The sequence below is a fragment of the Prionailurus viverrinus genome, chromosome C1, assembly GCF_022837055.1.
Source record: "Prionailurus viverrinus isolate Anna chromosome C1, UM_Priviv_1.0, whole genome shotgun sequence".
Taxonomy (NCBI): domain Eukaryota; kingdom Metazoa; phylum Chordata; class Mammalia; order Carnivora; family Felidae; genus Prionailurus; species Prionailurus viverrinus.
This window is the reverse complement of record NC_062568.1, coordinates 10,092,102-10,105,690: the sequence shown is the minus strand read 5'-3', so window position 1 is coordinate 10,105,690 and position 13,589 is coordinate 10,092,102. Positions and strand designations below refer to the sequence as shown.

The window sequence follows — 13,589 nt, the reverse complement described above, 5'->3', positions numbered from 1 at the left end:
TTAGTTTTTTAATGGATTAGTTAGGATTTTCTGTACAGTCATCATACAGTCATTATCTGCAGATAAGATTTTTTTTATTACAGTGTTATTTTTTAATTCAAAACACAGACATGTGAAATAAAATTTCAGGGAGAATACTTAGGTAACATCCTTCCCCTGGATTATTGAGATGCATTTCATTCTTTGCAGCTCTGATGTCCTGGAAGTAGTAGGACCATTTGTCTTTTTGTTTTGTTTTTAAATGTTTATTTATTTTGAGAGTGAGTGAGTGAGAGAGAGAGAGAGAGAGAGAGAGAGAATCCAAAGCAGGCTCCACATTGTCAGCACAGAGCCCAACATGACACAGGGCTCCATCTCATGAACTGTAAGGTCAAGACCTGAGCCAAAATCAGGAGTCAGAAGCTTAACTGACTGAGTCTCCCAGGTACCCAGGACCGTTTATTTTTTATTGTGCCATTTTCCTAAATAGAGACTTCAATGGGTCCCCATTAATGGCATAAATCTAGATTCTCTGGACTCTTCCTCCAGATGACTTGTCAAAGAAAACAGTGTGGAACGGTGAACAGAGCCTGGGGACTATTTGAGGGTCGTGGCTTCTCACCAGCTTTGCGTGGGCAAATTTGGAGGTGTTCTTTATCTTGTAAAATTGCAGAGTTGGACATCTACTTTATTTTTGAAGGTTTTATTTATTTAAAAAAATTTTTTTAATGTTTTTATTTTTGAGAGAGAGAGACAGAGACAGAGACAGAGTGTGAGCTGGGGAGGGGCAGAGAGAAGGAGACACAGAATCTGAAGCAGGCTCCAGGCTCTGAGCTGTCAGTACAGAGCCCGACACGGGGCTTGAACCCACGGACTGTGAGATCATGCCCTGAGCCAAAGTCGGACGCTTAACTGACTGAGCCACCCAGGCACTCCTTTAGGGTTTTATTTTTTAAGTAATCTCTGTACCCAGCGTGGGACTTGAACCCACAACCCTGAGATCAAGAGTTGTTTGCTCTATTGACCAAGCCAGCCAGGCATCTCTGGATTTTTAATTTTTCCCTTAGTTCTTTGAACGTGTTTATGATAGCTGCTTTGATGTCTTGTCTGAGTCTGACATTTGGGCCCTCTTGTGGACAGTTTCTGTTGTCTGCTTTCTCCCACTGTGTTTGGGTCTTCCTTTGCTGTCTGTTTGTATGCCCCATAATTTTTTGCTGTAAGCTGCACATTTCAGCATTTCTGAATGCTGACTCCCCTCCCCCTTTCCCCTGGCTTCGTGCTGTTGTGCTGCTTGCTTGCCTATTTGTTTAGTGACTTGGCTGGCTTTCCAGCCAAGTTTCACTGCAGTTTCCACCCCCCACCCCCCCCTTGGGAGCACACAGAGTGCCCTTGAAGTGCCCTCTTTAGGGGATGACAGCATGGTTTTAGTAGGACGCTCTTTAACTATTTTCTTTCTCTGATCTCCTTGTTAAACTTCTGCCAAGTTCACGTCCAGCAGTTATTCTCTGCTGATAGCTAGCTGATTGCCTTATTGTATTGGACAGAGCCCTGGGCCGTAAATTGCCTCACCGTGTGATCCAGTCAAATTATATGGCCTTTGTAAAGGGGCTGTGTTTGAGGCCACTCTTTGAGCTGTCCTGACTCCAGAAGGGCTCTTCTTAGGTTCTCTTTTCCCTGATTCCATGAAACTTCTATTTACTCTACTCCTTCCTTGCTCTCCTGGAACTCCCAGCCTCGGCCGAATCGCTCCTCCCCAAGGTCTCCATTGTTTTCCTCAGCGCCACTAGGCCTGAGCTCCCTGTTCTCTGTTCTGATGAAAGTCAGCCCACTGGGGGTTGCTAAGGGGCTCTCTGTCCTTACAGCCTGCTTTGGCCTGAGCGGAACCCGTGTGCCATTGCTCCAGAGCCAGGGGCAGGGACAGCAGCCTGGCCTGTGTTCTGGGAGTGAGGTGCTGGGCTGCGGCTGTCGCCACTGGTCTTCTCTGGAGCTTTGCTCTCTGTCTGGACGTTATCGACAGGCTGAGGCAAGGGTAACTGGTGCCCAGCGTTCTTGGCCTGCTGTGCCCGCAGTAAAGCTTCCTCACATTTCTTGGCCACATTTGCCTGGAATAGAATTTCTACAGCATGGAGTTGGGGAGAGGAGCTGAGCATGCTAGAAATCATAACCCCCGGGTTTGAAGCTGGATGGAGTCATGAGTAGTTTGCTTCAGTTTCGTTTCTTCAAAAATGATGTTGTTACCTACCTACCACACAAAGGAGTGTTTCCTCTTGAGTGCTCAGTTTCCCTCCGATAGGCATGCGGCCCACTCTCTCTCTTCCTTGTAAGCCTCTGCTCGGATATCACTGGCCCTAGAACAGGGTTCTCCCACAGAGAAACGGGACACCGAGGCTTTCTTTGTCCAGGAAGCAACTTTGTTCGTCGTGCCGGCACGGGCTCAGTGGGTTTGTACCTGAAAAACTGAGCCCCAAGTACAAAGGGTTGTAGCCTTTTATGCAATTTCTACTTATTTGTGTCCCACATATGGTGACGCATATAGTCCGATTGGACATAGTCCAAGTTACAGAGTCGTGTCAGAGCTACGGATATGTGTAGAGAAGTTGATTGGGCCACGTTGCACGTTGCCTTCCTTTGTTCTGAGAAGGGACTCTGCCACAGCCCGGGCGGCTCTTGTGGGCCCCTCATAGAGCGTCTCTCCAGCCTTGCCCATTCACCTCGTATTTCCCTTCCCTGGTTCATTTTTCCTCCAGGGATTTGCCGACACTTGGCACGCGTACGTATGTTTGTTCGTCCGCCGCTCCCAGCGACTGCGTGGACTCCATGAGAGGAGGTTCACTGTTGTATTTCCTGTACTTAGGACAGTATCCGACACATAGTAGATTGTCAGCAAATCTGATGATATAAGTATAAAGACCAAGGTTTACAGCCTCCTTGCTTCACCATCCAACCGGCCTAAATTGGAAAATATCACACAAGAAGTGGATTCTGTGTTGTTTGCCAACTCCAGTTGCTTGTTGCTGCCTAGAGAGAGGGAATGGGGCCCACTGGGAAAGAATGCAGTGATTATTTAATAGTGGCTGCCGAGCCACGAGGGAGGAAATGGTGTATACCGTTGCGTTCCCTAGGGAAATAAGGAGATTGCCAGGAAGAGGAAATCGGTACGTTTTTGGTGTGGATTCTGATGTAGGTCTTCTGGCTTGCTCCTTCTTCACCACTTGGGGCTAGGTTGGAAAAGCCACCTGTTTATAGAATGATGTGGAAAGAGATACAAGACACTTGGAAGACACTTACATGTACCGTATCAGGGGTGGACAGGACATTGCTGGAGGCCAATACTTGTTGCTGCTTGATTGGAAAAAAATATCTTCATTTGCCCACCTAATATGAAGGATTTTTCTTTAAAGTTACTTAAAAATGATTTTGAACTAATACCTTTCTTTCTCTTCCTTCTAGATTCTTATGGAAATCTGTTAATTCTACTTTTTGAGCACTTATGAATAACCACGTATCTTCAAAACCATCTACCATGAAGCTAAAACAGACCATCAACCCCATTCTTTTGTATTTCATACATTTTATAATATCACTTTATACTGTTATAACATACATTCCATATTATTTTTTGTTTGAGACAAGACAAGAAAAATCAAACCGAATTAAAGCAAAGCCTGTGAATTCAAAACCTGAGTCTGCATACAGATCTGTTAACAGTTTGGATGGTTTGGCCTCCGTATTATACCCCGGATGTGATACACTAGATAAAGTCTTTATGTATGCAAAAAACAAATTTAAGGACAAAAGACTCTTGGGGACACGTGAAATTTTAAATGAGGAAGATGAAGTACAACCAAATGGAAAAATTTTTAAAAAGGTAAGGTGATCTTTCATTGCCTTTTGTTTTTCCTCTCAGTAAAGTGTGCTTGTAGAAATGGCGGCAAGGGACAGGTACAGCCTGCTTCTCTTGGACGTTGCTGGTGTGGCGGGAGGAGCAGGGTAGGAAGGGGACCTGACTGTGCCCTGATCTCCTTCTGTACTCTCTTGCACAGATTGGTCTGAGTTTTCACAAACCATTGAGACTGCCCACTGAGCCTGAATGTCTAACGTGGCTTGGAATAGAATGTCTACAGCAGTTTTGGGTCTGAAACCTTATTCCTGGGTAGTTACACAAGCGCTTGTGTGTGCTTGAGATGGTTCTGGGTTTTGGGATGTGGGGCCTGCTGTTTCTGATTTTAATGTAGGTTCTGTTGGGGGCTTTATGTCTTGGTACTTTGACAGTGGCAATGCATGTTTTGTAAAGAATTTTCTTTGGGACGCCTGGGTGTCTCAGTTGGTTGAGCGTCTGACTTCGGCTCAGGTCATGATTTCACGGCCTGTGAGTTCAAGCCCTGCATCAGGCTCTGTGCTGGCTCTTTCAAAAATAAATATTAAAAAAAAATTAGAAAAAGAAAAAATTTTCACAAATACAGACAAGCCTGCCATTGTCAATTTGAAACAGGATAAGATATCCTTAGAGAAAATATAAAGATAGTGGTTAAGAACCTGGATTCCAGATCCACACTATGGGTTTGGATCTCAGCTTTGCCACTTAACTAGCTGTGTGACTTTGTAAAAGTTATTTAACAAATCGGCCTCAGTTTCTTTATCTGTAACGTGGAGACAAGGATTATTGCTGGTATTTATTAACATTTCGTAGGAGTCAGGCTATTTTAAGTGTTTTACATATATCAAGTTATTTGAGACTTAAAATAGCCATATGAGTTAGTGTTATCCTTGTTATTTTACAGATGACAGCACAGAGGCATAGATGGAGAATGTACACGGGGACATTTCAGTTAGCAGGTAGTAAAGTGAAGATTAGAACCTGCTCCATCCATACCTCGTAAATGCCAGCTCTCAGACTTGTCGAGAGGATAAATTGAATGTGTGTGCACATGTAAACACGTGTGTAGATAGCTTGTGGCATCTGGGGTAAATGCCCTAGATTGCATTAGTACTATTGTCTTGAGAGTTTGGTGGACAAAATTATATGAATGAATACAGTACATATCACCAAGCAGTGCAACACTCTGAAGGGTAGGGAGTACAGAAAGGGCACGAAAATGCTGGTTTTGAACTTGGATACAGGATTTTTTTTTTTTTTTTTTAACGTTTATTTTTGAGAGAGAGAGAGAATGTGAAGCCCAACGCTGGGCTTGAACTCACAAACGGAACCGTGAGATCATGATCTGAGCTGAAGTCAGACGCTTAACCCACTGAGCCACCCAGGTGCCCCGACACATGGCTTTCTTATAAGCAGTTCTTAAAGTTCCAGTAGGTAAAAACCGAAGATAATTTTTTTTATTGTTTTAAAGTTTATTTTGAGAGAGAGAGCACACGAAAGCAGGAGAGGGGCAGGGAGAGAGAGAAAGAGCGTGAGAGAGAATATCCCAAGCAGGCTTATCACCACCATCAGTGCAGAGCCCAACAACCGGGCTCCATCTCACAAACCCATGAGAGCTGAAACTAAGAGTCGGTTGTTTAACCAACTGAGTCACCCAGGCGCCCCAAGATACACAATTTTTTTAGAAGCAGTAAGATGATCTGTAGCTGTTTGATAATTTGGTCAGGTTATATGTTTAGTACGTATGTAGGCGAAGTTGTTCTTTCCTCTTACTCTTTTTTCCATCCACATCCTGTCTCCAGCTGCTTTTTTTTTTTCTGTTAGTCACGAAGGAACCTCTCAGGTTTGGGGGAGAGTTCAAATAATCACACCATGGAATGAAATACTCAGAGCTTCTCCTGGGATGTTCCTTAACTTACCAGCCTGTTAATTTCGGCACTTACCCATACAAATTCTGTAGTCCTTTTCTTCTAAACATGAAGGAGGTGGCAAGCAAGTTAACATCAGTAACTCCTAGAAATTAAAACGTGATTTTAAGTCTAGACAACAGAACCTGTAAGTGTTCATCCCCTCTAAGCAGAGTGATCTTTTATCTTGCTTTGCCTGTCACGTTCAGGGTGTAGTGGCTTGGGGAAATGATAGGGTCACTCCACTTTTAAGGCATAGTCTCTCTTCTGCTGACTTAGATGAATTGTTTTCTATTAAGTTCACTTAAGGTGTATCTGGAGTTAATAGCACATTTCTTGAAACGGAAATCATAAAGTTACCTATGTTTGTTTATTCTTCTAGCCTATAGATTTTAACTTCTAAAACATATTTTATCATAATGGTATCTGATATTTAGTTGCCATATTTACTTTTTATGAAGGACCATCCTTGATTTTGTCTTTGAGAGATCTGGCAGTTATACAGGGTACCAAAAACACTTACACTTTTTTAGGTGCTAAAGTTTTCCACTCCTCTGCCTTCTCTTAAAAACATTCATTTTGTTTGTTTGTTGATCTAATGCTATTTGAATTCAAAGATTGGTTCTCTTGTTTTTAATCTCAGCATATGTAGCAGAAGTCCTCCGTTAGCAGGAGGGTTAATTTCTTTCTCCAGAATTGCACATGTGTTATAGGCATTTTATAAGACTGGCACTATTTTTCAGTCCTCACAGTAGCAAACTAGCTTCCAAGTATGTGAACAGGAAATCAGTATGGTAGACGTGAGATTCCTTCTTACTTCAGGTATCAGTGTAATTAGGACAAAATAAAATCCTAGAGCTATCAAAGTTTCTCCTTCAACGTGGCCAGATAACACAACGGATGCAAGGAAAGTTTTTCCCTGTCTCGTGTGTGTGTGTGTGTGTGTGTGTGTGTGTGTGTGTGTGTGTGTGTGTAGCCTTTTCCTCCCTGTCCTGCCTGAGGTGTCTTTGTTGTCCTCATTTACTCAACAAAGAAATATTTGAACTCAGATAGGAGAGTTGAAAAGGAAAACACTTGTAGTCAGCTGCCTTCTCTGTCTGTATCATGTTACTGTCAGGTCTGTCTGCCACGCGATGGGCATTTGTGATTCATTGGACTTTTTCGGGAGGGCTCTATGTAAATAAACTCTGATATAGAAAATGTCGTATTTGAAATGAGGCTAATTGGGAAAAAATTAATTTTTAGGTTTCGTGTGTAGTAAACGAATCACATGTTTTCTGTTAGCCTTACTCAAGAAGAAAGTGCCACACCACTGATTAGCTAAGACTCTGGTTTTCTCGGTCTGTGTTGTAACTCTAACATTGGACTGTGGGTATCTCAACTGGGTGTTATAAACATGCTGGGGGTTTTTTTTGACGTTTTGGTTTCTTGTTTACACCCACTGTATTGCAGCAGAAGCAGCCTCTGCTCTGGCAGTAAAAGGGGGACATTTCACAACAGGTGTTTAGGTAGATGTAAGAGTGCAGTTGCTTAGGGTAATGTGGCTTCTGCTCGGAATGCTTCCCAACTAGAGCGCAGACGTGTTTGTAATGAAACGTACCGTCATTCAGTAGTTTCCCTATTTGACAGTAATCTTGAATTGGGAAAGCCAGCCAATGATGTAGCAGTATCTCTACATTTCCTTCCTTCTTGTTTTGGGGGCTGAGCTTTGGGGTTTAACCCTAGAATGTATCTGATATAGTTGAAACAAAGATACCCACACCTTTATTTCAAATAAATGAACTCTGAAGCTTTGTTTCCATCATATCCTAAGTCAGTTTTGAGCTCCCAAGGGAAGATAAGCAGAGAAGTCAGTGGTGATGATTCTACTCTGGTAGTGTGGCCTTCTGCTTCACTAAGACCGGTCTCTCGGGGGGGGGGGGGGGGGGGGGGCACAAAGAGAAAAACAAAAGGCAGAGAAGCAGAGGCTGCTATGTTCTTGAGGCTTGGCAAGCTTTTCCAGAAGTCTCCTCTGGCTGTATGAAACTGCGGCGGGGCTCTGAGCACCTGGGACCTGTGTCAGCCTCTCCCAACACCAGCCTTCCTGGCCGCGAATGCATCGAATGCATCGTACTAAGGTCTTTGGAAATTAAGAACAGTGAAGGATTGATTTCCAGAGCGTCTTTAAAATACATGGACCTGAAATAGAACAAAGTTGCAAAGAAAAAAAATAATTTTACAGTGAAATAAAAAGGAGCATGAGGCCAGCTCAGACATTTAGTAATCTACCCACCAGAAACACTGTATTTTACACACATTAGAGAGAAGAAAGTAAAAGAGATCATATAATCATAGTGCTTAGAAAGAGAAGATTTCACTATGGTATGCTATTCTTTGTAAATTGATCCAAAAAGATCATAGAAATACTCGTTTCTGCTCTTGGAAATTGACTTAGCTTGCCTCTTCCGCAGTGCCTACATTTGTGTTATTGCTTATTCCAGAGTCATTCATATATATATATATATATATATATATATATATATATATATGTGTATGTATGAATACATATATATAAATCTATTTGCATATGTGTATGGTATTTATTTTCTGACCCGTTAGGACATTTACATCCTAATTTATAGAAAAAACAACGGGCAGTCTCTTGGCCAGGGTTCGTGTTTCGGTTGTTAGAGTGCTCTCCCCAGCCAGAACCTTGGCTTTCCTTTCCATGCTTGTTTCTCTCCTTGTCAGCCCGTTTGTGAGAGGCACCGCTGGGTAACAAATGGCTCGAGCCAAAGAACCAGGAGTCTGATCCCCCCCGCCTTAATAGTTCCCCCATCCCCCTTCTTACGGGTCTTCTGCTTGCACGCTTGCCCCTACTCTAACCCACGCACACTCAGCAGTTGAAAGGATCTTTTACAAATGTCAATCAGGCCACTGTTCTCACCTGCACAGTGACAGCCGCCTCCTTCTGTAGCATCCTCGGAGCGCTGTAATTTAGTCCTTAGATTCCGGAATGAGCCTGTCCGGGTTTGCATTCTGGTCCTACGTAGGCTGTGTGATTTTTGAGCACGTTATGCTTACTCTCTCTACGCCTCGGTGTTCTCATTGGTAAAATAGGGCTAATAATACTGTGTCTCAAGAGTTAGTGTGAGAGTCTTACAAGCTGCGGCTGCAGTGTGCTTTGCACGGCGTGAACACTGGCAACGGTTGGCCGCCCTCCTCCTCATCGTCGTTCTCCTCATGATCATCACCCATCATCCAGACCTGCTGAATATTTTCACCCTCTGGCTCCTTCACAATAAATTGTCATAATCTTCATTCGCACAGAGTAGGGCTAAATGAAACCAGGTGTGTACTTTGTGGAGGAAGGCAGGAAAGTGTTCATTTTGAAGTACTTCTCTTCTAAATGGCTAAAGTAAAAGAAAAGTTGGTACTTCAACTGGTCAAACCCTTAGCTACTGGAAAACTTGATCTTTATTTGATTGTGTCATTTGTCAGGGTCCTGAATAGTTAAGTATTGTGTGCTTTTATTTTACAGAATTTTCTGTATGTTATCTCCACTTTATAGTTTATCTTTTGAGATAAGAGGCCCTCATCTTAGCATCATCAATGTGTTCCTGAACAAAGTCAATTATTAAGTTTCTCTGTTCTGGGCAGTGGTAGTCTGAGTGATAACACTGATATTTACACATGTGTATGTCACACCTGTCACAGAATAAAGATAAGCCAATTAAGTGTGAGAGAGGAAACCACCTGAGGAAAGCAGCCGTAGGGCCTATCTTAACTTTCCCCCTAACTTTACAAATTAGGAAACTGCTCAAAGACTCCATGGTAGACGTTTACCTATCCAGACTAGTCATTCCTTTTCCTGACTCAGAGTCGGGAAAATTGAACAGATTAGTGTCTCAGGGGTCATGGATAAGAATATATGGTGTGTGTAGATGAGTGGGGGAGGGGCAGAGGAGAGAGAGAATCCCAAGCAGGCTCCAAGCTGTCAGCACAGAGCCCGACGTGGGGCTCGATCTCATGAACCCTGAGATCGTGACCTGGGCTGAAATCAGGAGTCGGATGCTTAACTGACTGAGCCAACCAGGTGCCCCATGGATAAGAATAGTTGAGAGGTGGCAGGCAAAGGATGTGCACAATGGAAGGGTGGCCAGAACAAAAGTAGCTCGAGGGGTTAAATGATCAGGTGGATGTGGATGTTTTTAAAAGCAGTTTTTTTCAAAAATGAGGCTTCTAGAGGAGACAGGGTCAGAAGACTCTCTGAAGGCCCAGAGTGAATTGAAATTGTGTTTAATTAACATTGCTCATTCTATGCGTATAGGAAATAATGACTGAGTGCCAACTATATGCCATTAGGGAGACAATAATGAACAGGACACACAGGTTACCCTTCTCAGGGCTCTTACATTTGTATTGGAGGAAGAGCGACAATAAGTAGTAATTTAAAGATTTAATATCTACTGTGAAGACATAATGCTAATTGGAGATCAGGGTTAGCCTCTCTTAGTGGAGGTCTGAACAACAGAAGAGCCACCTCTGCGAAGATCTGGGTAATGAACCTTCCGTGTAGTGGGACGGGGTAGTGCACTCACTGACTCTGAAACTGGAATGCAGCCTGTTGGGTGAGGCAGTTGGGGTGCAAAACGGAAGGAAGGTATTCTGACCCTGAGAACGAGCACCTCTCTAAATTTTGTGCCCATGGCACCCATCTTGCCTCATCTTAGCTCCTTCCCTGGCCCCGCCTGTTTGAAGGACGGAAAGGACAAAGCATTTACAGGAAGTAATGAGTTAGAGGAAGAGGGTTTGATATGAGCACAGAGACGCTGGCAATGGCTAGGTCCTAGGGCTTTGTAGGCCAGGGTAAGGTTTTTGAACTTGGCTATGCAAGTAGAGGTGGTTAAGGTTGGAGATAGAAGTTTGGGAAGCGCCTTGAAGTAAAGTCTTTGTAAGTTTGGCTTTTGCTAGGGGTGCTTCAACCATTGTGATACCATGAGATTCTGCAGAGACCAAGGACACAGATGTATGTAGGCTGTTAAACTTGGTGGTAGGAAGATAAGGTCATTCCTGTTGCATTTCTAATTTCTCAGTGATCTATGAGATCGTACCATCAGCTGAAGTGGAGAAGCGAGGGAGAGAGGGTGGGGCAGAGGATATTGGAGTGGAGAGAAGGTTTCAAGTAGCCATTTCAGAGGGAGTGAAAATGAATACAGCAGGGAAGCATAATAGGATTGCTGGGTCTGTGATCCTGGATAGAATGAGGTTGGGTGTTCTTTTTAGCAGTGTGGGCAGGGAGTAAATAAATGAATTTAATCTCAGGTTTGAGGTAACCATAGGGACAAAGTTAGAATTGGAAATTTTTTTCCAGTAAAAGACAAAATTGCAGGGTGGGTAGGGGCCTTTAAATGGAATCTTGATGGGAAAGATAGAAGATTCAGTGGTTTCAAGAATTTAGTGAAATTCAGTATGGTTACACTTCAGTTAAATTTGTGATTTGATTTCTTTGCCATATGGTGGCCCCATTATATGGATTTAAATACTTGGATTATACAGATAATACCTTTGAGAACACACACATTCTCTGAAACTTACAAAGCTCATCATTTAGATTGTGGAATCTAAGAGGTAGCTCATGCTTATCTTTGGAGTATAAAATTCTTAATAATTGTAATCCAGTTTGTGCACATTTTGGCCAAATTCTCATCTGTCTTCTCACCCCCACAGAGCTCCTTTTGAAGTCATTGGAGCTCCCCGTGCTGAGCATTTCATGGGGGTGCAGAGCAAGGTGAGAGTTTGGAACCACTAAAGTTAAATAAATATTTTAAATCCAGTTGCCTTAACCATCAAAATTAAGAGTTTATTTCTTAAGTACATTATGGAATAGGACACTAGAGGGCAGTATTTACCCCCCCTTTTTTCCTTTTTGTATCTTCGCCCAGCCTCTTATTTCTAGAACTGTCTTAAATGTATGCATTTTTGAAAATGAATGTGGTTAGATGGTTTTAAGGTGTGTGAGAGATGTATTAGTGAAACAGCCATGTTTGGGAACTATATGTATATATTTGTAGTGTGAGGAGGTTTTTATCCAATCTGTAGGTAATTGGGGATTTATGGTATGATACAAGTTGGAGAAAATTCCTAAAGAAAAATGTTAGCCAGTTCTAAAAGAGGATTATTACTAACGTAGACTTAATGTTACCTGTACTTATGGTAAACACACATAAAACGTTGAAAGGCCAGTGGTGCCAGTTGGTACTTAAGGCTTAGATGAATAATGTAACTAGTCCTGGTTGGATACAGCAATTCAAATTGAACAGCCATAAATATGTCTATATCTTGGGTCTGTCCAGTTTCTGTTTGTGAATCATATTGTATCATTTGATATTAAAATCTGGGAATTCATAAATAGAAGGAAAGTAAAATATTGGTACCCTTAGTACTTGATATTAGGCTAAATTTTAAGCTAACATCTATATTGTTTAAGTTAATGATCTATAAGTGAATTAATAATGTAGGATCCTTTGGTCAAAAAATTGATCTTTAAAATCCTGTCAAACTCTGAAGATTTTTGAAAATAACCCCCCCCCCCCATTACAGTGAAGGATTTAGCATGCGATTTGTCATAGAAAATGTCACAAAATAGCTAATTTTCAAAACAGGTTTTTTTCACTTGAAACTCACTGCCTAACTTTTGTTAGAAAGAAATAGTTAAATTACACGCAGACGTAACTCTGGTTTGTCCTAGAACTTGGAGCAACTCTTGGCTTTCTAGAAAACAATATTTTGGTTACATTAAAAGGTATTTATATGTTTTTTGTTTATCAGGTTATTCTCGGACACTATAATTGGCTCTCCTATGAAGATGTCTTCGTTAGAGCTCTTAATTTTGGAAATGGCTTACAGATGTTGGGTCAGAAACCAAAGACCAACATCGCCATCTTCTGTGAAACCAGGGCCGAATGGATGATTGCTGCACAGGCGTGCTTTATGTATAATTTCCAGCGTACGTAGGCTTTCTGATCTTCTGGAAGAGCAGACTTGAGTTACTGGGGGACAGAGGATATTGTTTGTTTATAAATATTTCATTCTTAAGAAATTAAAATCCGGAAGTTAATTTCACCTTGCATCTAATCAGGGGAGAATTCTGTTACAACTTCGAGTTGTGGGTCTACTTTGGAAAAGGAATCAAGTGTGGAACAGTTGGGGGGCCGGTGTGGTAAGGGGACTGGAACGTATGACTGTGGGGCTCGGGGCCTAGCGAGTGAGGCCTACGCCTGTGGGTCAGGGAAGGCTCGGCCGGTCCTCTCAGGAGCTCTCTTGTGAAGTTAGTGTCACTTTGTTGTGCCATTTCTGTTAGCAGTGACATGTGACGTCAGTACTCGAACCCAACTGCAAGTTCAATGATAGGGAGTTTTTATATTGTAGTAATTCAAGTGGCAACCCTGAGGCCCCAGCCCGTGAGGTCGTCCCGGGAGCTTAGCTCAGAGGCCTTGGTGCCAAAACGTGATGTGACGTCTGGACGTTGACTTACCTTTCAGATGAAACAGAAAAGATGACGCTTTTATCAGGTTTCCTGCTGTAAATATTTTTTAAAAAAAACTGACATACCCTTTGGCTTTCATAGGTTCGGGTTTACGGTATGCTTCTCTTGAGAAGCTTTAAAATAATTAGCTCTCAAAGTCACTTTAAGTCTAGCTTCTGTCAGTTAGGCAGAAAGCAAATAAAAGCCCACAGGATCATCATTAAATGTCAGCGTTTCTAGAATGTTTTTCTTTAGTTTTCTACTTTAGAGTAAGCAGTACTGCCATTTGTTCATGTTAACATATCACACCATCAACCCG

At 42.4% G+C, this 13,589-nt stretch overlaps 1 protein-coding gene across 4 annotated transcripts in view; it reads left to right on the top strand.

Moving 5' to 3' along the window:
• ACSL3 (acyl-CoA synthetase long chain family member 3) overlaps window positions 1-13,589 on the top strand; it is a 74,395-nt gene that overhangs the window by 36,781 nt on the left and 24,025 nt on the right. For 3 of the 4 annotated variants that reach the window (XM_047870030.1, XM_047870028.1, XM_047870029.1), the window contains 2 exons: window positions 3,430-3,847; window positions 12,574-12,751. In XM_047870030.1, the coding sequence (XP_047725986.1) occupies window positions 3,470-3,847; window positions 12,574-12,751 (556 nt within the window). In that variant the 5' untranslated portion in view covers window positions 3,430-3,469. Of the gene's footprint in view, window positions 1-3,429; window positions 3,848-11,472; window positions 11,534-12,573; window positions 12,752-13,589 lie in introns of those variants that run through there. The other variant, XM_047870031.1, reaches the window with a different exon arrangement.